Genomic DNA, 22,676 nt, shown 5'->3' on the forward strand with positions numbered 1-22,676 from the left:
GCCTCTCACTGTTGTGGCCTCTCCCATTGCGGAGCACAGGCTCCAGACGCGCAGGCTCAGCGGCCATGGCTCACGGGCCCAGCTGCTCCGCGGCATGTGGGATCTTCCCAGACGGGGGCACAAACCCGTGTCTCCTGCATCGGCAGGCGGACTCTCAACCACTGCGCCACCAGGGAAGCCCAAAAGCTCATCATTTTTAAGAGACATAATTTGATGTGCTTTCAGCCCATGATGGACTTAGTGCCTTCATCCATTCAAAAAAAGTTTAGCTTCCTAAGATCGTGTGGCTCTCATGCTTAAAAAAGACGTGCCTAAAATATAAATGCATGTATATTATACTATGAAGCAGATGCATCAGCAAAGTGACATCAGTGGGTTTGGTGACTGGGTGCATCTTTATCTGAGGCCCTCACAGGTCAACTATACCGAATGTGAATGATTATTTCACTATGGTAGAGCGTCTCTAATGTTAGACTATAAGAGATTCCCTGGAGGTTCTGGTTAATAGGGAGGTGCATATTCCTAAGCTCCCTCCCAGAGATCTAATTATCAGGTCGAGGTAGAGCCTAGTAATCTACTTGTAAACAGGCTTCCAAGGTGATTTCCATGTAAGGGGTACCTGGCCCATAATTGGGGAAATCCTGCCTTATGGAGTTGACCAGCTCAAATCCATGTCATACCATTTGAACATCCAGTGACTTCCTAGTTCTTATTCTACATGGGATTACTTCAAAGATCAATCCTGGGGAAGAAATTCTTAGGATTACTTTTAAACAAAAACACACCGTTAGCCAAATTTCTTAAATCCTGCCTGCCGCCCACCTTGCCACAAGAAACTACCTACGAGTTAAACATACTCTTAGGGTTTCCCTGGTGGCGCAGTTGTTAAGAGTCCGCCTGCAAATGCAGGGGACACGGGTTCGTACCCCGGTCCAGGGAGATCCCGCGTGCTGCGGAGCGGCTGGGCCCGTGAGCCATGGCTGCTGGGCCTGCGCATCCGGAGCCTGTGCTCCGCAGCAGGAGAGGCCACAACAGTGAGAGGCCCGTGAACCACACCAAAAACAAACAAACAAACAAACAAAAAAAAACATACTCTTAAATTCTGGTTTGCTTTCAAGAAGAATTTGGGCAGGGACAAGAGAGAATTGCCATTGGCCCTGGATTAGGGGATTATGTGGAAATAAATCCAGAGGTATATCCAATTAAAGTTTGTATTACTTACGTCTCTAAAAACAGAAAAGGGGGAAACTTTTTTTCAAAAACAGAATTCTCACTGGAGAAGAAAGCGGTTTTTCTTTTTAATTCTCAGCGCCATAGTTTCTTCCTCTTCTTATTTTAACAGTAGGTATGGATTTTGAAAAAAAATTTCTAATGCGTGGAAAAAACACATACACATGTAGTCAAACAAACTTGGAAATTGTGAGGAAAAGCTTTCCTTGTAATTGAAGCTAAGGTGCCAAGGCCCCCGTCGCTCTAGCCCCGTACTCTCTGTCTGGTCCCCAGTTGTCCTGAAAGACCACGGCATGGTGCCCTTCATCAAGATATTCCTGGACGATGAGTGCTACCGGGGAGCCTCGCTCAGCATCTTGGAGCAGCTCTCAGTCATCAACGCCGAGGAGTACATGAGCATCATTGTGGGCGCTTTGTGCTCGTCCACTCAAGGGGAACTGCAGCTGAAACTGGATCTCCTGAAGGTGATGTCAAGTCCTCCTTTGTGATGGGTTTCCCATGGACATGCAGCAGGTGATCGGCATTTGCCCACGCATTCATTCATTTAGTCGGTCACTGTATCATACAGGTAGAGTACTACTGGCTGCTGTGACAAATAAATCCCCCATCCTCAATAGCCTGGCACATTAGAGGTTTCTTTCTTACGTACCGTCCAATCAGTGATTGGGAGGAGTGTCATTCAGGGACAGCAGTCACCCGGGCATGTAATCCAGCCATCAGACAAAGGAAGGGAGAGCAGAGAAAATGGCACACGTTCTTTTTCAGGCCTAAAACTGGTGCACGTTAACTTCTGTCCAAGTTTCTCTGGGCAGGACTCATCTGGATGCAAGACATGCCAGGAAATGTAGTCCCTGGTTGGGCAGCTACTTCCCAGCCACACTGTAAACTATGGAAGTGGAGCCCAAATTGGTGGTGGCCAAGCAGCAGCCTTGTTTACTTGCCCAGCATTTAGTGAGCATCTACCAGTTACCAGGTCTGATGCAGAGTGCTCGGGACACGCTGTTGTATGAGATTCAGCCCTTGCCAACTGGTAGCTCGTAGACTAGGGCTAATATTAAGCAAGCAGTCATGGTGATGCAGCATGGTAATGCCCCAGAGGTTGAAGGCAGGCTGCCACGGGAACAGAGAAGTAGGAGAGACCAATGCTGCCTTACATGTTTGAGGAAGGCTCACAGAGGAGGGAACACCTCAACTGGGAAGAGGAAGCAAAAGGCAGTCAAAGGCACAGGAACAGTGGTTACAAAGGGAGAAGTAAAACTAGGCTGTCACCTTTGGACAACAAAGAGAAGCATATATTTTTGTTTTTGTAATATTGTTAATAATCATCAAGTTATCTTAAAACAGTTAAAGATGATAGTAAACATCATCAGCCTTACAGCTCTCACAATTTTGTTGCTGTTCCTGCTTTTCCATTTCTTTTGTCTTTGCGGGCTTATGCCTTAAAAGAAAAAAAAATCCCCTTTCTTTTGTTTATGCTGTTTAAGAGAAGAGCAGATGTAAATGCAAATATCTCCCAAGGAACTGACTTGGGGACCTGTCACGTCTATGTGCAGAAGAACCCCCTATGCAATACACACTCGTGTTGCATTATCATGCCACTCCGGATCACTGGTGAATTTTATACAATACGAAGTTGCTCTGACTTCCAAAATTAAACCCTCAACCTTATTTAGCTATGACTATCTCTGTACAAAACCATTTCACCAGTTAGAGAATGGCATTCAGTTTATTTTACCTACTTTATTTCTCAGCAGAGCCAATGTCAGGCACTGATGCAACTGTATTCATGTCTTCTCATGACCTAATCCTGTGGAGTTCAGCATGGCCAACGTGTCACAAGAATCCCATCCAGAAGTGGCACTATGACTATAGTTATCATGTATTTCGCAGATAACAAGAACCAAAACAGCGATTTAATCACAGGGTCAAAGAATCAGTGAAGGTGATGAAACAAAAAAGGAAAGTTAAAGGTCTGTTGAAAGACACTGGAGTCCCATGATTATGTGAAGTAACAGGACTGAGGGGAGCATGTAAACGGGAGAGTAAGGGAGAGAGATATCAAGAATTAATGACAGTTTACAGCTGGAGGGCTCCTTAGCTTCCTGTGGTCCTATCTTAATATTGGGCAGAGATAGGCCCCGAGAGATTCTAATACTGAATGAAGTTGAGTTTGGATCTAAGACTAGTGATTTAAAATCTGGTGATTTTTCCTCTTCATTTTGCTGTTTGTTGCATTTTTTCTCATATGTCTGTGTTCAGCTTAATTCACATGAGCCTTATTCTAATAAGGAACAGGGAAGGCAGAGAGCAAGGCAGTTAGGACATTGGTTTTCTATTGGGTGAATAATTGGAAGCCCTATCTATTTCTGACATTTTCATATTGAAAGTCAAACAGATTCATGGAGAGAAAAGTTTTGGAGAGCACAAGTGTTTTTGTGTCCATTATAGAAAAGCTCTCTGCTTTGCTCCTGGAAAGTTCATCTTGCTTACTCTATAGCCCAGAAGCACCTTATTGGAGTGACAGCCCTTGGGTAATAGGACTGAATTTCTAGAATTAGCAATGTAAAGCCATTATGGTGTTTTACAGATTCAATATCATTTCAGAATCACACTATCAACAGAGCACATCAGGGATGAACACTGTGTAAGCTTATTTAACAGAGCCATACCCCACACTCAATGTGCTGTCTTCTCCCTGGGTACCAAGTCACTGCTGGGCAGTTGGGAGGGTGCCCAGAGCCGCCATTGTTCTTCCAGGACTAGGGTGATAACACGTTGTAGCTCCCGTGGGTGGTGGGGAAGGATTGGGCCCCAGAGCCTGTTCCAGCCTTGCCCACCACTGAGTCGTGTGAGCAATTAGCCAACGTTTGCTGGAATCTGATGTGGGATCTGCCCTTGTTCTGCATCACTTTGGGAACCCCTTGGGAAACAAAGATGTAAAATTAGTTCTTTCTGGCTAGATTTCCCTTTTTGGCAGTTGACAGTGGACTCTGCCCAAAGCACTGTGCCTGCAAAGTGGGTCAGATGTAGGATGAGGTGAAAGTGGTGGAGGGAGGGGACTTCAAAGGCAGGACTCCCTGCCTCACCACCCAATAAAGGTTTGTCATCTCTGAAGCGTATTCACATCATGGTGCCACCCTCATTTCCCTTCCCTGAGAATCAGCCAGCTGCTCTGGAGGAGAAAATTCCTCCAGAAACATGTGACTTAAGGCAGTTGCTCCCAAAATCCAGTGGTGCTTCCATACCAATACAGAGGCACATGTGACTTCACCACCTAATTCTGGCAAATGATAACCGAGTTAAAGAATAATGTAAGCAAATGAATTTCCTCTCCATGGCCAGTGGGACTGTGATTGGGTTATGCACAAATTCAGATTGATTTGCTAATATACATTTAGCTGTTCAACTCTGAGCTTAATCGCATTACCTCACCGGTCCTCCAGCATGACACGTGGAAAATTATGAGGAATAACAAATAATAGAATGTGAAATAAATCCTGTTAGTCCTAACGTAGTTAGCGCTTTGCAGCAGACATTCATTTTATAGATTCAAGCTTGAGGAATACTAACTCAGAGAGGATGACATGGTAACTGAGTTAAGGAGGAGAAAATGTGCTTAACGCTGACCTTTCTTGAAATGTGTCAACCCTAGCCTGATTACTTTGACTTCAGCTGATTAAATTTACTCCCTTCCGTAGACTCTCAAGCCTAGGTGATGCATTATCATGCAAAGTTGAATGACAGTAATGGAGACCCTCCTCCCAGGTCCCCAGTTCCTGACAAATCGTTTCCCGAAGTAGTGCAGTATTTATTTTCCTTTATGATAGAAATGTTTCTCTTTAGTTGCTATGAAATTAAGCCTTTGTAATTGGATTTGGGGCTCTTTACTTTATGACTCTGCAAATATGAAATTAACCCCATCCCAAGAAATAATAGAGCAGTCTAAGTTCTAATGAGATTACCCCCATTTTAGATAATGACTTTGAATTTAATAAATCAAACAAAGCAACAATTAAGGTCAGCCATTGCTTTTTTCTCCACCCCTCCCAACAGGAGGAGAAAAGAACCGTCTAGGAATTACAGAGGATAGACCCTCTGAGAGACACAGACACTATTACTGGTTTGCTTTCTTTCTAAAATATCTGCTCTCAACATTCCTTGAATGATGGAGACCTTCTGAGCAACGTCTGGTGTCAACTTGGACAACTGGAAGATGGTTTCTTAAGGAAAGAGGGGAGTTTTAGTGGTCATCCAGCACTTAGACAATTGCTCTAATCTGATTAGTTTTATTTTTTAATTACTCTCTCTTTTGGGTGTTTGTTTTGTCACACGTCATGTGATAAACAGAAGAGCTCCATTCATTCCATTTGCCTTGAACAACCTCATCGTAGTTTTAGGAACCACCGAAAACACTCACATACATCTAGACAGTTTACAGTTTCACAGCTTAAGACTTCCTGATGTCTCGGTGATGTATTTATTTTCCACGGCACGAGTCACATTGAGACAGGTCGAGACACACAATGCAATGCACGCTGTACCACACGTTAATGCTCAGCCTTTTGTGTGGGTTATCAGTTGGCAGGAAGAAACTACCACCACCACACGCACTTCAAGGTTAGAGTTCATTTCCAACTTGACCAAAGAAACAATATTCTGTGCGGAGTGAGTTGCTCACACAAGGCAGGCACAGAAGACTGGCCCCAGTGTCCTGGGGTTGGGGGTGGGGTTTGAGGAAGGCAGCTGTGGTGATGCAGTCTATAAAGAGAAAGGCCGTGCCTGGTCTAGAAAGCTCTGTGTTGCTAAACCATAAGGTTTTACATTCACCAAATGTCACTATTCTGAAGAATCTGCTCTAACAGTCTATATACAATCTTCTCTGGACCTGTCTACAAATATTAAACTTTCCTGGGTTTTGAGCCAAATTCAGAAGTAGTTGGGTCATATCCTCACCCAGGAGGAGAAAGCAGTTGTCACTGCCTGGTCCTTAATGTTTCACTTTTGCTTCTAGCTTTCAGGCAGTCTGGAAAGCCCATTTCCCTGAAGTCTATCCCACCACTCTCATTTGATCCCCGGTTAGTGCACGGCCCTGATGCTGTTTCTTTTAAAGAACAAAATGACAATTCAATTTCACCACAGTCACTCCCTGAGCTGTGGTGAGTAGTCTTTGATCTAACCACCATAAGTCATGCATTGTTTTCTCCTATAACTGGGAAAAGATCAACTGACCCACACTGGTAGGGATGAATCTTTCTACATCACTCTATATGATAATTTGTCCATTTTGAACATAATCGTGGCCTTTGGCCTTTTACAGATTCTCCTAGTTTCTACAATCTTTGTTTTTAATTTCTTGAAATGTCATGGATGGGGCCGTGGGAGCATGTTAAGCAGCGCCTTGGTCGTCATTTCTCTCCATCTTTGAAAGAGTCCTTGCCTGTATGCATTTACTTAGTCCTGCCTCATTTTGTGCTTTCTTACCCCAAGCTTGGGTTGACTGCCTGCCAAGCAGCTCAGGCTTCGTGTAGCAAATATAATATTAGATAACAGAATTTGGGTGTTAGGGGTACACATTATATTGTTTCAGATAAAACTCTAGTGTTAGGTTAGGGTTACCAGCATTTTAGAGATAGAGCTAGAAAATCACCTTTGCCCTGCAAAGCGCATGAGTTCATATTTCATAGCTACCTGTAACTTTACTGAATTTCTATTTGACTTTCTCTATATGAGAATTTAAAAATCTAATCCCTTCCCTCCTTTTTTCTGACCCACCAGTTTTCTCTTTGTCAATGGACTTTCATGCATTATGCTATAGACTGTCACCCTAAACCATGCATTTAAGACACAGCATCATCCCCTCTCTCTCAAATTGGGAATTTCTTTTTATTTTTTCTCTTTGAAACTTGTTTCAAGCATCCTGAAATTGACTTTAAGTTGTGCCTGCCCGGACAATCCTCTTTCTTGTGTCACTGAACACTAAACACTTGAAAGGACAAAACAATTCAAATCTTCCTCCAGAGCAAAACTACAGGGACTGGCCATTCTCTGGGAAACATGCCTAAGAAGCCTGGGTCTTCGATGCAGTCCCATGCAATTTTCATGAATAGTAAATAACTAAATACCAAAAGTTAGAGGCTTTTGATATTTACCTAAGATCATCCATGCATTCTTCACTTTTAGGTGTGAAACTTTAGCACAGAATGAGAACTTCTTAAATGTAGTCCTTCTTTCCTTCCGAAACATTTATTGAATACCTAGTGTATATCGTGCACAGGGCTCAATGAATAGTATATTGGAAGTGCTTAGTAAATATTTGATTTTAGAAGGAATTAAAAGTTTGGCTGTCCAGTAGAAATCTCAGCAATCTGTAGAAGGTAGATTGCATATGTGTGTTGAAATAGCCTAAACTCCACACACGGTCTATATTATATGCTATATCTATATGTTTCCTTCCATTAGGATTTCTCTTCTCCACCTTAATTTCCTCATATTTTCACACCAGGTTTTAAGTAGATTTGTTTGACTATCTTTCATTTATTAGAAGTATCTGTGCTTGCACAGAGAGGGAGGTAAATAGTAATAAGTTGCTTTATATAGATTTCACTGAGTCTCCTTTTGCAATACAGGAAATGGTTCATTCCATAAGTTTAGCAAATATTTATTACGTAGGTGCTATGTTCCACAGCAGTGAGCAAGCCTGATTTCATGGGGCTTCAATGCAGGCGAAGGCTGAGACAATTTTCAAGTAGCTTCAATACAGTGTGGTGAGAGTTTTGATTGGGGATTTAGAGGTGTGAGCGCTTAGCCTGGGATGAGAACAAGCTAAGGGTCAGGGAAAGCTTTGTGGAGGGAGATGCATTTAAATCAAGATACAGGACTGTAAGTCAACCCTATAAAGCAGCATAGCCTTTAAGAGCAGCCATTTGAATGAAGACACTGAGGCACAACCCAAAACTAAAAGTAAGAGGAATGGTACTGACCTCCCAGTGTTTCAGAGTCGCGCATCGGTAGCTCGCTGTTCCTACGAAGTGGAGCGCAGAAGAGCACCTGGAACGCTTTGGCAGGGATGGGTGGGAGCTCAGCGTTAAAGATCTGCCTCCTCCATCTCACTCACTTGTATCTCATTGGTTTCAGTCTCTGCTCCGGATCCTGGAGACCCCCAAAGGCCGTGCTGCTTTCAGAGTCTCCAGTGGGTTCAATGGGCTGCTGTCCCTGCTCTCTGACCTGGAGGGGTCTCTCCGGGAGCCCCCACTGCAGACCTGGGGGGCAGTGTCCCCCAGCCAGACCCTGGACCTGGTCCTGCACACCCTCTGTGCTGTGTCTGCAGCACTGTACCTGGACCCCGTCAATGGTGACTTCTTTAGGAGGACCGGGCTGTTTGAGAAGCTGGCAGAGGACCTCTGCTTGCTGGGCTGTTTCGGGGCCCTGCAGGAAGAGGGCGCTCCTCCGCACTCCTGGGAGGACACAAAGGCCAGGCCATTTGCCGATTTGATGAGTGCGGCTTTTTCCTCTGCCAGCCCACTCCCACCCAAGATACAGAGCTGCCTCCAGATCCTCAGCTTCCTGGACAGCATGGCCCGAGGCACCCTCCACCTGTGCAAGGACCTGAAGGACTCACCGAGGGCGAGGCAGGAAGCGGTTGTGGACGCTCAGAAGGGAGAAGCCGGCAGTGACCCCCAGGGAAACTTCAAGCAGTGGCCAGACCTGGAGGACAGGTAGAGCTTTGCTGCCTGCTTCCCTAATCTGTAATCAGTGTATCTCTGTCTCCCGAGTCCTACGTAAGCACCCCGCGCACGCGTAGTACAAACTGGCTGTGAGGAACCGTCACGTTGTTATTCTTCAGAGTAGGTGTCCCCGCCCGGCGTTGTTCCAGCGAATAGAACGAGACGGAGTTGGATTCAGAAGCAAAGGAAAGCTTTCTTCTTTTATCAGAGAATGGAGAGGTGCCAACTCACTTGCTCTCCTGACAGGCCAGGGGTGGGGCTGCCGTTTAGGGATCTAGATTGGGGGGGGCGGGGGGCGGAGATCGCAGTGCCGGGTGCAGCGTCTCTGCACACAGCTCACCGCCGCCATCTTGAATTGAGTATCGTATGCAGCGCTTCTGCGCACGCTCCACGGGCTGCAGGGTCCCGTGCAGCCGTTTCGCACTAGGAACTCCGGTCTGAGGTGCGAGGTGCGTGGTGCGGGCCTCTGTGTTCAGTACCCTGTGAGCAAGTGAAACTAGACTAAGCACAGGAGAGGAGGTGAGACCTTATTTTATCACCTAGATTCCATTTTGTTTTTCCCAGGGACCCCAGAGGGCTTTGCTGGTGAAAGCAGGACTGTCTTTTCTTTAAATCAAGTTAACTTTGTTTTCAAGCCCCTCTCCCCGTTCACCCACCCCCACCCTGAGAGCTGGCAGAAAACCAATCCAACTCAATACAGGGCTGGGGGATGCTGTCGGGTCGCAGGAGAACCAGGGAAGTTTACCCGATCTTGGAAACTGAGGGCAGAGCTCTGCTGCCCATAGGCTCACTTTCTTCTTTGGCATCTTTGCTGCTCCTGGGAGCTTTGATGCCTGGGCCCAGCCTCCCTGGTATGCCCGGCAGCCTTTGCTTCCTAGGTCTTATCTCCCCCCACACACACACACCTGCCAGGGCACTGCCAGGGTGTGGGTGTGGTCCTTGACTTGTAAGACACAAACAACAGCATCCTTCCCAATCATGGGACTCTTCCTGTTCTTCTTGCTGCTTCCATTTCCCCTAACAAGGACAATTTCTCTTACTTCTGCAGGCTCATCTCCTCAAGGACCTCATACTTTGATAACCTTTTGCTTTCATCCCTGTAACACAGAATTCCACTAAAGCAGGGGAGCACAAAGAACCCCCCACCACCTTGGAGCGAGAGGGGAAAAACAAAAGAACAAGGCAACAAAATAGTTGGTGTCTTTTTTTCATTCCTCTGAAGCAGCAATGACAAAACACAAATATTTCAGTAAACTATCCTGCCTGCCACCTCTCCAGGTCATCTTGCCTTTAACACCACAGGACAGTTTTCTGAAAGACATTGCACGTGTTTCTCCAAAGAGAGCCCCCTTTGGCCGGACATGTCGGGGGTTGGTGGTGAGGGGGATGGATGTCAATTCTCCAGCTACCATAATAATCATATGATTGTTCCTGTTACATTGGTTAATCTGGTAAATCGATTAGTTTTCTCACCTTGCATTCCTTCACAATTTGCTCATGATATAATTATTGCTAGATTTGATTTGCTAATTTTTGAAAAGAATTTTTGTTCTTGAGAAAGTTCAGCCTTTCACACTCCTTTCTTGACTATTTTTACTATGAAATTTGTGTTACCCTCATAAATTGGGCAGTGTTCCCTCTTCTATTCTCTGGAAGAGTTTATGGAAAGATTACTATTTCTATTCCTTTCTTTTAAAAATTAATTAATTAATTAGCTGCATTGGGTCTTCGTTGCTTTCTCTGGTTGTGGCGAGTGGGGCTACTCTTCATTGTGGTGCACAGGCTTCTCATTGCAGTGGCTTCTCTTATTGCGGAGCACGGGCTCTAGGCATGCGAGCTTCAGTAGTTGTGGCTTGCGGGCTCAGTAGTTGCGGCACATGGGCTTAGTTGCTCTGAGGCATGCGGGATCTTCCTGGACCAGGCTCGAACCTGTGTCCCCTGCATTGGCAGGTGGATTCTTAATCACTGTGCCATCAGGGAAGTCCTACTATTTCTGTTCCTTAGCTATGTGATAGAATTTGCCAGTGTAATCTCAGGAGCCTGACGTTTTCTTGAGAGAAGATTTATTCTTTTTTTTTTGTTTTTTTATCTTTTTAAAAAACAGCTTTACTTTTACATAATTCATACACCATAAAATTCACCCATTTAAAATGTACAATAATTTGTTTTGTATATTCAAAGAAATATACAATCATTACCACAATTGATTAGAACATTTTTATCACACCAAAAGAAACTCCATACCCATTAGCCATTATTTTCCATTTCCCCTGCCCCTACCTCCAGTCCCAGGCAACCACTAATTTACTTTCTGTATTTAGGAACTTGCCTATTCTGGATATATCATATAAATAGAATCATACAGTATGTGATTTTTTTTGTTTCTGGATTCTTTAGCATAATGTTTTCAAGGTTCATCCATGTTGTAGCATGTATCAATACTTCATTCTTTTTATTGACAATTTTCCAGTGTGTATACCACAGTTTACTTATACGTTTATCAGCTGATGGACATGTGGATTGTTTTCACTTTGGGGTTATTATGAATAGTGCTGCTATGAACATTCATGTACAAGTTTTTGTGTAGATACATGTTTACATATTTCTTAGCTAGATACCTAGGAGTGGAACTGCTAAATCATATGGTAATTCTACATTTAACATTTTGAGGAATTACCAAATCATTATGCAAAGTGACTGCACCATTTTACATTCTCACTAGCAGTGTGTGAGGGTTTCAGTTTGAATACCTTCTTGCCAACACTTGTTATTATCTTTTTGATTATAGCCCTCCTAGTGGGGGTGATGTGGTATCTTATTGTGGTTTTGATTTGCATTTCCTTGAAGGCTAATGATATTGAGAAGCTTTTCATGTGCCTATTGGTTATTTGTGTATCTTCTTTGGACAAATGTCTGTTAGAGCCTTTGCACATTTTTTAAATTGATGTAACATTGGTTTATAACTATATAAGTTTCATGTGTACAACATTATAACTCGACTTCCGTGTATACCATAGTGTTCTCACCACCAAATATCTTGTTTCCAATTCATCACTATACAGTTGATTCTCCTTACCCATTTTGCCCTCCCCCATCCCTCCTTCCCCTCTGGTAACCACTAATCCGTTCATTCTCTGTTATCTATGTGTTTACTTTTGTTTTGTTCTGTTTGTTCATTTATTTCATATATGAGTGAAATCATACTGTATTTATCTTTCTCCATCTGACTTATTTCACTTAGCATAATACCCTCAAGGTCCATTCATATTTTTGCAAATGTCAAGATTTCATATTTTTTTATGGATGAGTAGTATTCCACTGTGTGTGTGTGTGTGTGTGTGTGTGTGTGTGTGTGAGACATCTTATCCATTCATCTGTTAATGTGCACTTAGATTGTTTCCATATCTTGGCTATTGTAAATAATGTTGCAATGAACATAGGGGTGCATATATCTTTTTGAATTAGTGTTTTCATAACCTTTGGATAAATACCCAGAAGCGGAATAGTTGGATCATATGGTAGTTCTATTATTAATTTTTGAGGAATCTCCATACTGTTTATTTACATTCCCACCAACAGTGTATGAGGGTTCCTTTTCTCTGCACCCTCACCAGTACTTGTTGTTGCCTGTCTTTTTTATAATAGTTATTCTAACAGGCATGAGGTGATATCTTATTGTGGTTTTGCTTTACATTTCCCTAATAATTAGTAATGTTGAACATCTTTTCATGTGCCTGTTGGCCATCTGTATGTCATTTCTGGAATCTCTACTTAGATCTCTGTCCATTTAGAAAATTTTTGTTGTTGTTGAGTTGTGTGAGTTTTTTTTTTTTAATTAATTAATTTATTTTTGGCTGCGTTGGGTCTTTGTTGCTGCACGCAGGCTTTCTCTAGTTGCGGCGAGTGGGGGCTACTCGTTGCGGTGTGTGGGCTTCTCATTGTGGTGGCTTCTCTTGTTGCGGAGCACGGGCTCTGGGCGCGCGGGCTTCAGTAGTTGTGGCACATGGCCTTAGTTGCTCCGTGGCATGTGGGATCTTCCCAGACCAGGGATCAAACTTGTGTCCCCTTCATTGGCAGGTGGATTCTTAACCACTGTGCCACAGGGAAGTCCCTGTTTGACTTCTTTATATATGTTTTGATTACTGTAGCTTTGTAGTATAATTTGAAATTAGGGAGTGTGACACCTCCAGCTTTGTTCTTTTTTCTCAGAATTGCTTTGGCTATTCAAGGCCTTCTGTGGTTCCATACAAATTTTAGGACTTTTAAATTCTATTTCTGTGAAAAATGTTGGGATTTTGATAGGGATTGCATTGAATCTGTAGATTGCTTTAGGTAATTATGGACATTTTAACAATGTTAATTCTTCCACTACTATGTTAAGTAAGAGTGGTGAGAGTGGCATCCTTTTCTTGTTCCTAATCTAAGAGAAAAAGCTTTGTTTCTCACTGTTCAGTATGATGTTGGCTGGGTTTGACATATATGTCATTTATGGCCATTATTCATTTTATTCAGAGTTTTATCATAAATGGATGTTGAATCTTGTCAAATGCTTTTTCTGCCTCTATTGAGATGCTCATGTGATTTGTATCCTTTTTTTGTTTATGTGATGTATCATATTGATTGATTTGCGAATGTTGACTCACCCTTGCATCCTTAGAATAAATCCCACTTGATCATGGTGTATGATCCTTTTAATGTATTGTTGTATTTGGTTTGCTAATATTTTGTTGAGAATTTTTGCATCTATGTTCATCAGAGACATTGGCCTATAATTTTCTTTTTTTGTGTTGTCCTTGTCTGGTTTTGGTATCAGGGTAGTGCTGGCCTCATAAACTGTGTTAGGAAGCATTCCCTTGTCTTCAGTTTTTTGGAAGAGTTTGAGATTCTTCTTTGAATGGTAGAATTCACCACTGAATTTGTCTGGTCCTGGACTTCTGTTTTTTGTGATATTTTTTTATTACTGTTTCAATCTCCTTACTAGTGATCAGTTTATTCAGATTTTCTGTTTCTTCATGAATCAGTCTTGGAAAGTTGTGTGATTCTAAGATTTTATCCATTTCTTGTAGGTTGTCCAATTTGTTGGTGTATAGCAGTTCAGAGTACTCTCTTAAAATCCTTTGTATTTCTGTGATATCTGTTGTAACTTCTTTTTTGTTTCTGATTTTATTTATTTGAACCTTCTCTCTCTTTATCTTGGTGAGTCTAGCTAAAAGTTTGTCAATTTTGTTTATCTTTTCTAAGAACCATGTCTTAGTTTCAGACTATTGTCTTTTTAGTCTCTATTTCATTTATTTCCATTATGGTTGTTATTATTTCCTTCCTTCTACTGACTTTGGGCTGTTTGTTTTTCTTTTTCTAGTTCATTTAGGTGTAAGTTTAGATTTTTTTTTTGAGATTTTTCTTATTTCTTGAGGTAGGACTGTGTTGCTATAAACTTCCCTCTTAGAACTGCTTTTACTGCATCACACAGATTTTGACACCGCAAATCTGTGGTTTTTCCAGCTTTCTTCTTGTAGTCGATTTCTAGTTTCATACAGGTGTGATTGGAAAAGATGCTTGATATGATTTCATTCTTCTTAAATTTATTGAGATCTGTGTCCCAACATATGGTCTATCCTTGAGAATTTCCACGTGCACCTGAAAAGAATGTATATTCTGCTGATTTTGGATGGAATGTTCTATATTCATTTAAGTCCATCTGCTCTAATGTTTCACTTAAGGCCCGTGTTTCCTTGTTGAGTTTCTGTCTGAGTAATCTATCTATTGATGTAAGTGGGGTATTAAAGTCCCCTACTATTACTGTGTTGCTGTCAATTTCTCCCTTTAGGTTTGTTACAATTGCTTTATATATTTTGGTGTTCCTACATCAGGTGCAAATACATTAATAGTTGTTCTGTCTGCTTGGTGGATCATCCCCTTTGTATAATGTCCATCTTTGTCTCTTGTTACCTTTTTTGACTTGAAGTCTATTTTGTCTGATCTGAGTATGGCTGCACCTGTTCTTTGTTTTTTTGTTTTGGCTGCCATTTGCTTAGAGTATCATTTTCCATATCTTTACTTCGAGCCTATATTTGTCTTTAGAGCTGAGATGAGTCTCCTGGAGACAGCATATAGTTGGGTCTTGTTTTTTAATCTGTTCAGCCACTCTCTGTCTTTTGATTGGTGAATTCAGTCCATTTACATTTAGGGTGATTATTGATATGTGAAGACTCAGTACTGCCATTTAATCTTTTGTTTTCTGGTTGCTCTGTATTTTCATTGTTTCTTTTTCCTTGATTTTCTGTCATTTTAATTTGGTGGTTTTAGATGCTATTTTTGTAAGTTTCCTCTTTTTTATGTTTCATTTCTCTGCTCTAGATTTTAGTTTTGTGGTTACCATGAGGTTTGTATAAACTGTCTCAGAGATTACATAGTTCTTTTTCTGCTGAAAGTGTCTCATCTTCATTTGCCTATACAGATTTTGTCCTTGTCTTCTTCCCCTTTTATGTTTGTTGCCACAAATTATCCCTTTCTATGTTGTGAGTTTATTACCAAATTGAAGTAGCTATAGTTGCTTTTAAAGCTTTTTCCCCCCTTTAACCTTTATGCTATAATTGTTTAACAACTAACTCTGGTGAAGAGTTACAATTTTCTGATTCTGTCTGTTTATTACCTACTCAAAGTTTTTTGTACTTTTGATGTTTTGTTTCAGGTAGAAGAGCTCCTTTCAACATTTCTTATAAGGCAGGTCTAGTAGTGATGAACTCCCTCAGCTTTTGTTTGTCTGGGAAAGACTTTATTTCTTCTTCATATCTGAAGGATAACTTTGCTGGGTAGAGTGTTCTTGGTTGACAGTTTTTATCTTTCAATATTTTGAGTATGTCATTCCACTCTCTCCTGGTCTATAGAGTTTCTGCTGAGGAATCTGCTGATAGCCTAATGGGGTAACTTGTAGGTTACTGTCTTTTTTTTTTCCTGATTGTCTTTAAAATTGTTTATTATTGACTTTTGACAGTTTTAATATAATGTGTCTTGGAGAAGATCTTTTTGTATTGAGATAATTGGGTGTTCTGTTAGTTTTGTGGACTTGTATATCCAGTTTCTTCCCAGGTTTGGAAAGTTCTCAACTGTTGTTTCTTTAAATAAGCTCTCTTCTCCTTCTGGGATACCCGTTATCCTTATGTTGCCTTTTCTAATCAAGTTTGATAGTTCTTGTAGTTTCTTTATTAAAAAATCTTATTTCTCTCTCTTCTTCTACCTGAATCATTTCTAGATTTCTAACTTCAAGCTCACTCATTCTCTCTTCCATATGGTCTGCTCTATTTCCAGTGCTTTCTAATCCATTCTTTATCTCATTTATTGAGTTCTCCAGCTCCAGAATTTCCAATTAGTTCTTTTTTGGAGTTTCAGTCTCTTTGGTAAAGTATTCCTCTGTTTATTAATTTTACTCTTTAGCTCATTGAACTGCTTTTCTGAGTTTTCTTGTAGCTAATTGAATTTCTTCATGACAGCTATTTTGAATTCTCTGTCAGTTAGATCACAATCTTCTGTGACTTGAAGTTTTACAGAATTGTTATTTTCTTTTTGTGATACTGTGTTTTCATGGTCCTTGATGAATTGTTCCTCTGCTGGTGCATTTGAAGGAGCAAACTTCTTTCTTATTTAGATAAAGTTTTTTTTACTTTGATTCTAACAGTTCGAGTTCTTAATTAAAGGCCTTTCTTTTTTGTTTTTCAGTAGGTGGTGCTATAGCCCAAGTTTTTGTTTCTCTTGAGTGGCCTCCGGCTATATTTGAGAACCAGCATTTTCCACCCTCCAGCACCTCTGCCAGAGGTTTCTCTGGTGTCCTCATTGCCACTGCTTGTGCCTTGCTGCTGCCAGTGTTGCTACTGTCACTGGTATTTCCGCCTGGGACAGTGGGATGGCAGGCACCTCTACCATGTCTGGGGACACCTGGGTCACGGACACTGCTGCCACAGTGGGGAAGGGGAGAAGCCAGAGTCATGGGCACCTTTGCCACCTTCAGGGTTGTTGGGTTGGTGGGTGCTGCTGTCATTGGTAGGAGTGGGGGAGGCTGGAGTTGCGGGTGCTGCTTTGGCTGGAGGGACCAGGGTCATAGGTCCTGCCACCGCTGCTGTCCGGCTCCCTGTGGCTATGGGTGCCATTGTGGCTGGGAGGCCTAGGTCTCATGTGCCACCTCTGTTGCTGCTACCAGGTTCGCTGGGGCTGCAGACTCAGCAGCTGTGGCCAGGGGCCAGGATCCCAGCACTGCCTCTGCTAGTCCGTGGTTCTGCCTCCTCTGTGTGTCCCAATTCACCCACCTTCAGATGTACAGATGTATGGATCTCTCCAGCATCCTGCTGTGTTGGGCAGAGGAAGCTTTCTGGAGTTAGGAATGTTTCGCTAGTTGTAGGCTGAAGGGGAGAGACAAAGGGAGCTTTTCACACCGTAATGGTGTTGATGTCACCTCTGCAAAGATATATTTTTGTGAGAATAAATTTCAGTTTATTCTTGCATGATTCATAGTAAGTTATTTTTCAAGTTTATTGTTCTCATTTCACCTGTTTTAATTTATTGGCATAAGGCCATTCACAATAGCCTTTTAACTTTTTATTCCTAACACTATCATTTGTGTATTCTTTCTCTTTTGCCTGCAGCACCCCAGCGTTCTTAGCAGAGGTTAATTTATTAATGTGTCTGTGAACCAGCATTCAGCTTTTCCTGTCTCATACATCGATTTTCTGTTTCTTTTTTTGTTCTTATTATTTTCTTCCACTTTCTTTGGGTTTATTCTAGTATTCTTTTTCTTAATTTAATTGTTATGAGACCAATTTTAAGTCCTCTTTTTTTTTTTTTTAACATCTTTATTGGGGTATAATTACTTTACAATGGTGTGTTAGTTTCTGCTTTATAACAAAGTGAATCAGTTATACATATACATATGTTCCCATATCTCTTCCCTCTTGCGTCTCCCTCCCTCCCACCCTCCCTATCCCACCCCTCCAGGCTGTCACAAAGCACCGAGCCAATATCCCTGTGCCATGCGGCTGCTTCCCACTAGCTATCTACCTTACTACGTTTGTTAGTGTGTATATGTCCATGACTCTCTCTCGCCCCGTCACAGCTCACCCTTCCCCCTCCCCATAACCTCAAGTAAGTCCTCTTTTTAAATATAAATTTCCTTGTAACTATTACTTTAGTTCCATCACACAAGTTTTATTATATCAAATTTTCAATATAGTTTACTGCTAAATATTTTCTAATTTCCCTTATGACTTACAGGTTTACTCTTGAATCTTATTTGAATTATAAATTTCCAAAGTTAGAGTATTTTTGATCATCTTTTTGTTACTGACTTCTAACTTTGTCATCTTGAAACAAAGTGGACTGTATGTTGCTAATCCTTTGAAATTAGTTGAGCTTGACTTTGTGTCCCCAATGTGGTAAATTTTCATAAATATTCCTGGGTGCTTGAAAATAATGCACATTTTCCAATTGTTAGGTTCAATGCTCTATTTATGTCCTCTAGATGAAATTTGTCAGTTGTTCAAATTTTAAGATTGTTGGCATATCAGCTACTAAGATATGTTAAATATATTTCATTGTAATGGTAGCTTTGTCAATATCTGTTAATTTTTTTAAAATAAATTTATTTATTTATTTATTTTTGGCTGCGTTGGGTCTTCATTGCTGTGCCTTGGCTTTCTCTAGTTGCGGAGAGCAGGGGCTACTCTTCGTTGCATCGCGCGGGCTTCTCATTGCGGTGGCTTCTCTTATTGGGGAGCATGGCCTCTAGGCGTGCAGGCTTCAGTAGTTGTGGCGCATGGGCTCATAAGTTGTGGCTTGCAGGCTCTAGAGCACAGGCTCAGTAGTTGGGGCGCATGGGCTTAGTTGCTCCGCAGCATGTGGGATCTTCCCGGAGCAGGGATTGAATCCATGTCCCCTGCATTAGCAGGTGGATTCTTAACCACTGCAGCACCAGCGAAGTCCCAATATCTGTTAACTTTTGCCTTACATATATCTGAGGCTATTAGAATCACACACATTTATAATTTTTCCATCATCTAGAGGTATCAAAGTTTTTATCATTATATGATGACCTTCTTAATCTCCATTAGAACATAACAACTTTATCTAATAATAATAAGGCTCCACCAGTGTTCTTTTGGTTAGTATGTGCCTGAATTATTTTTTATCCTTTAAGCTTTCTGTGTCCTCATGCTTTAGGTATTTTTCCTGTAAACAGTAAAGAGCTATTTTTTTTTAATGTGTATTTTAAACTGAAGTTTCCTTGTTTCTTTGTGTGGTTGATGATTTTTAATTGTGAGTCTTGCTCCGAGATTTTCCTTTTCCCAGACTCCATGCAGCCCATCCTTATTCTGGCCATCCTGCCTTTCTGCAGACACAGCAATGCCTCAGTGAGGCTGCAGCTGCCCTTTGTAGCTAGGCCTTGGTCAGATTCCAGGCCCTTCTCTTCTTGCTTTGTCTTGGGAGAATTCTCTTTCTGAGGTCCCCTGACCTCTCTATTCCAGGGGCAGAGGGTTCTCTGAGGAGGCCTTTGTCCTGGCCATCTGGACAGCATGCAGCTTAACTGAGGATCTCAGTGCTGAACCTTGTTCTACTTATCCTACCAGCTTTTAGAGGGCAGGGAAGTATTTGTCAGCATCAAAAACATTTAGTAAGTGGTATTAGGTGATGAAAAGCAATAGCCATTTGTTGAATGTCTCTGGGGACTGAGCACCAATGACTTATTTTCATTTAATTCCCTCTCAAATTTTAGCATTTTACCAATAAAGAAATGGAGGCTGAGAAAGGATAAGAAACATGGTTGAAAGTTAACATCTAGTAAGTGATGGAGCAAGACTTTGAACTCAGGTCTACCTCCAAAGCCTCTGTGTGTGCTTCTGAGTGTGTGTGTGTGTGTGTGTGTGTGTGTGTGTATTTGTCCTGCTTTTTTCTGGATGCTTCCACAGTAATAGTGATGACTTGCTTGTTCTGCCACAATAGACTGAAGTTGAAGGTTTGGGCTCTGACTTGTAGATGGCATCAGGCCTGATTCTTTACAGACAACTCCTGTGTCAAATGTCATCCTGGTTTCACAATGAGGAATTTTTAAATGTACAAGAATCAGATTTCATAAATAGAGCAATTTTTTGGTCTTTAAAAGAAATACATCACCCTTGACATTCCCTAATGGTTAGAAAAGGGGAAGTGAAACTCCAGCCTCTCCTGAGAGAGTCTGTGGGGTAAAGGACAAGGCAGTGGGCTGGGCGTGGTGGACAGGGTGCTCATCCATGCCCACCACTGACACTTGGCATCCCCTTGGGCAAGCAACTTGGCTTAGACCTGTCCATACACAGTGGGCTGTGGTCTCCAGAAGGAAGACAGAGGCTGTGGGCCTTAGGCTCAGGCCTGTGTGCTCTACACCTTAGTGTTCCTTGTGCCTTTTACTTTATCTTACTGAGTTTTGATTTCCCAATTCAAATGCGGGGATAATAAGAGTATCCACATTGAGGGGTGTTGTGAGGTGAGGACTGGAGATGATAATGGTGTTAGTTAGTTAGATAATGGTCACAGCCGCCGTTTACTGAGCACTTGTGTGCCAGATGCTGTGCTTTGCTTTCACAAGCATTAGGTAATCTATGTAACTACGATTAAGTAACATTTTTCACAGAATAGAAGATATATATTATATAAATCCCAAAATATATAATGAGATTCCCAAGATACAGAATATTTAATTTAATTTCTGTGAACCATAACACACACACCACCTCCTTCACAGCACGTGTGACACACACACACCCCACGCACACAGCATACACACACGCACACATGCGCACACACACTCTCTCTACAGTGGAGCTCAATAAATGGCAGCTGTGGTTGTGATTAATCATGCAGACCTTCTCTGGTATTTACCAGATCCTGCTACCCGGGAAGGATGTCATCCTTCTAGGCCAGCCAGTCCACTGTGTGCGTCTGGAGAAGGTGGAGAGGGCAGTGGGTTAAGCATTTTTTTAAATTAATTAATTAATGTATTTATTTTTGGCTGTGTTGGCTCTTCATTGCTGCACGCGGGCTTTCTCTAGTTGCGGCGAGCAGGGGCTACTCTTCACTGAGGTGCGCGGGCTTCTCATTGCGGTGGCTTCTCATGTTGCAGAGCATGGGCTCTAGGTGCGCAGGCTTCAGTACCTGTGGCTCACAGGCCCAGTAGTTGTGGCTTGCAGGCTCTAGAGCGCAGGCTCAAGTAGCAGTGGCGCACGGGCTTAGTTGTTCCTCAGCATGTGGGATCTTCCCAGACCAGGGCTGGAACCCATGTTCCCTGTATTGGCAGGCAGATTCTTAACCACTGAGCCACCAGGGAAGTCCCTCAAGCATTTTTTTTAATCATGGAAGGGTACTGAATATTGTCAAATGTTTTTTTCTATATCAGTTGAGGTGATTGTTTGTTTTTTTTTCCCTTTGTTTATTAATGTAGTGTATTGCATGGATTGTTTTTTTTTTATGTTGAACCACTCTTGCATTCCTGGGATCTTAATCATGGTATATAATCCTTTAAATATGCTGTTGGATTTGATTTGCTAGTTTTTTGTTGAGGATTTTTGCATATATACCGATGAGGGATATTAGTCTCTTCTTTTCTTTGTGTGGCTTTAGTATCAGTAATAATACAGGCTTCCTTGCTGTTCCCTGAACATGCCAGACATACTCCTACTCTGGGGGCTTTTGCACTGGCTATTCCCTTTGCTTAAGATGCTTTTCCCCTGGATATCTGCATCCCTTTTTTCAGGTCCACCCAAATGTTACCTTTTCAAACAAGCCAACCCTGCCCCCAAATTAAAATTGTAAATTGTTTCCTCCTTTCACCCTAGCGCTCTTGATTTTTTCTCCGCTTTAATTTTTTTTTTTTTTTTTTGCGGTACGCGGGCCTCTCACTGCTGTGGCCTCTCCCGTTGCGGAGCACAGGCTCCGGACGCGCAGGCTCAGCGGCCACGGCTCACGGACCCAGCCGCTCCGCGGCACGTGGGATCTTCCCGGACCGGGGCATGAACCCGCGTCTCCTGCATCGGCAGGCGGACTCTCAACCACTGCGCCACCAGGGAAGCCCCTCTCCGCTTTAATTTTTTTGGCAGTAATATTTATCACCTTTCTTCATAATATATAATTTGCGTATTCATTATTCTATTACATTAATATACTATGTTATAATAACATGATATATATCATACAATACTATATATAGTATAGTATAAATTATATAACAACAATAATTTTTATTATTTATAATTTACCCATTTATTATGTTTACCTTTACTGTCTCTACCCTTCTTCTCACATATCAGGTATGGCTTTTACTTTGTTTAGTTTATAGATGTATCCAAAATGCCAGGAAAATACTTAGGTCAATAAATATTTGTTCAGTTGAATTGGATAAATTAACACCAAATGTTAGAAGCACTCCTGGCACCTTAGCCATTCTTCAGGGCTGGTGGTGCCAAGAACAGTCTCACTGTGGGTGGGAAATTCAGTGCTAGAGGCAGGATGTTTGAAAATCAAGTGTTTGTGATTTGGGATTAGTCTCGTGACTTTTTCTTTCTTTCTTATTATTATTTGTCCAATTAACATACAGTAAAAGTCTCTTTCTTGGTGTAGAGTTCTTTGGGTTTTAATTCATGTGCAGAGTCATGTGACCATCACCACAATCAGGATACAGGACAAACACCCCCTCAAATAGTTCCT

At 41.9% G+C, this 22,676-nt stretch overlaps 1 protein-coding gene across 5 annotated transcripts in view; it reads left to right on the top strand.

Moving 5' to 3' along the window:
- Nucleotides 1-22,676, top strand: part of WDFY4 (WDFY family member 4) — a 281,181-nt gene that overhangs the window by 39,655 nt on the left and 218,850 nt on the right. For all 5 annotated transcript variants that reach the window (XM_049697129.1, XM_049697128.1, XM_049697131.1 and 2 more), the window contains 2 exons: nt 1,504-1,694; nt 8,365-8,945. In XM_049697129.1, the coding sequence (XP_049553086.1) occupies nt 1,504-1,694; nt 8,365-8,945 (772 nt within the window). The remainder of the gene's footprint in view (nt 1-1,503; nt 1,695-8,364; nt 8,946-22,676) is intronic.

Source organism: Orcinus orca, chromosome 14, assembly GCF_937001465.1.
Source record: "Orcinus orca chromosome 14, mOrcOrc1.1, whole genome shotgun sequence".
Lineage (NCBI taxonomy): Eukaryota > Metazoa > Chordata > Mammalia > Artiodactyla > Delphinidae > Orcinus > Orcinus orca.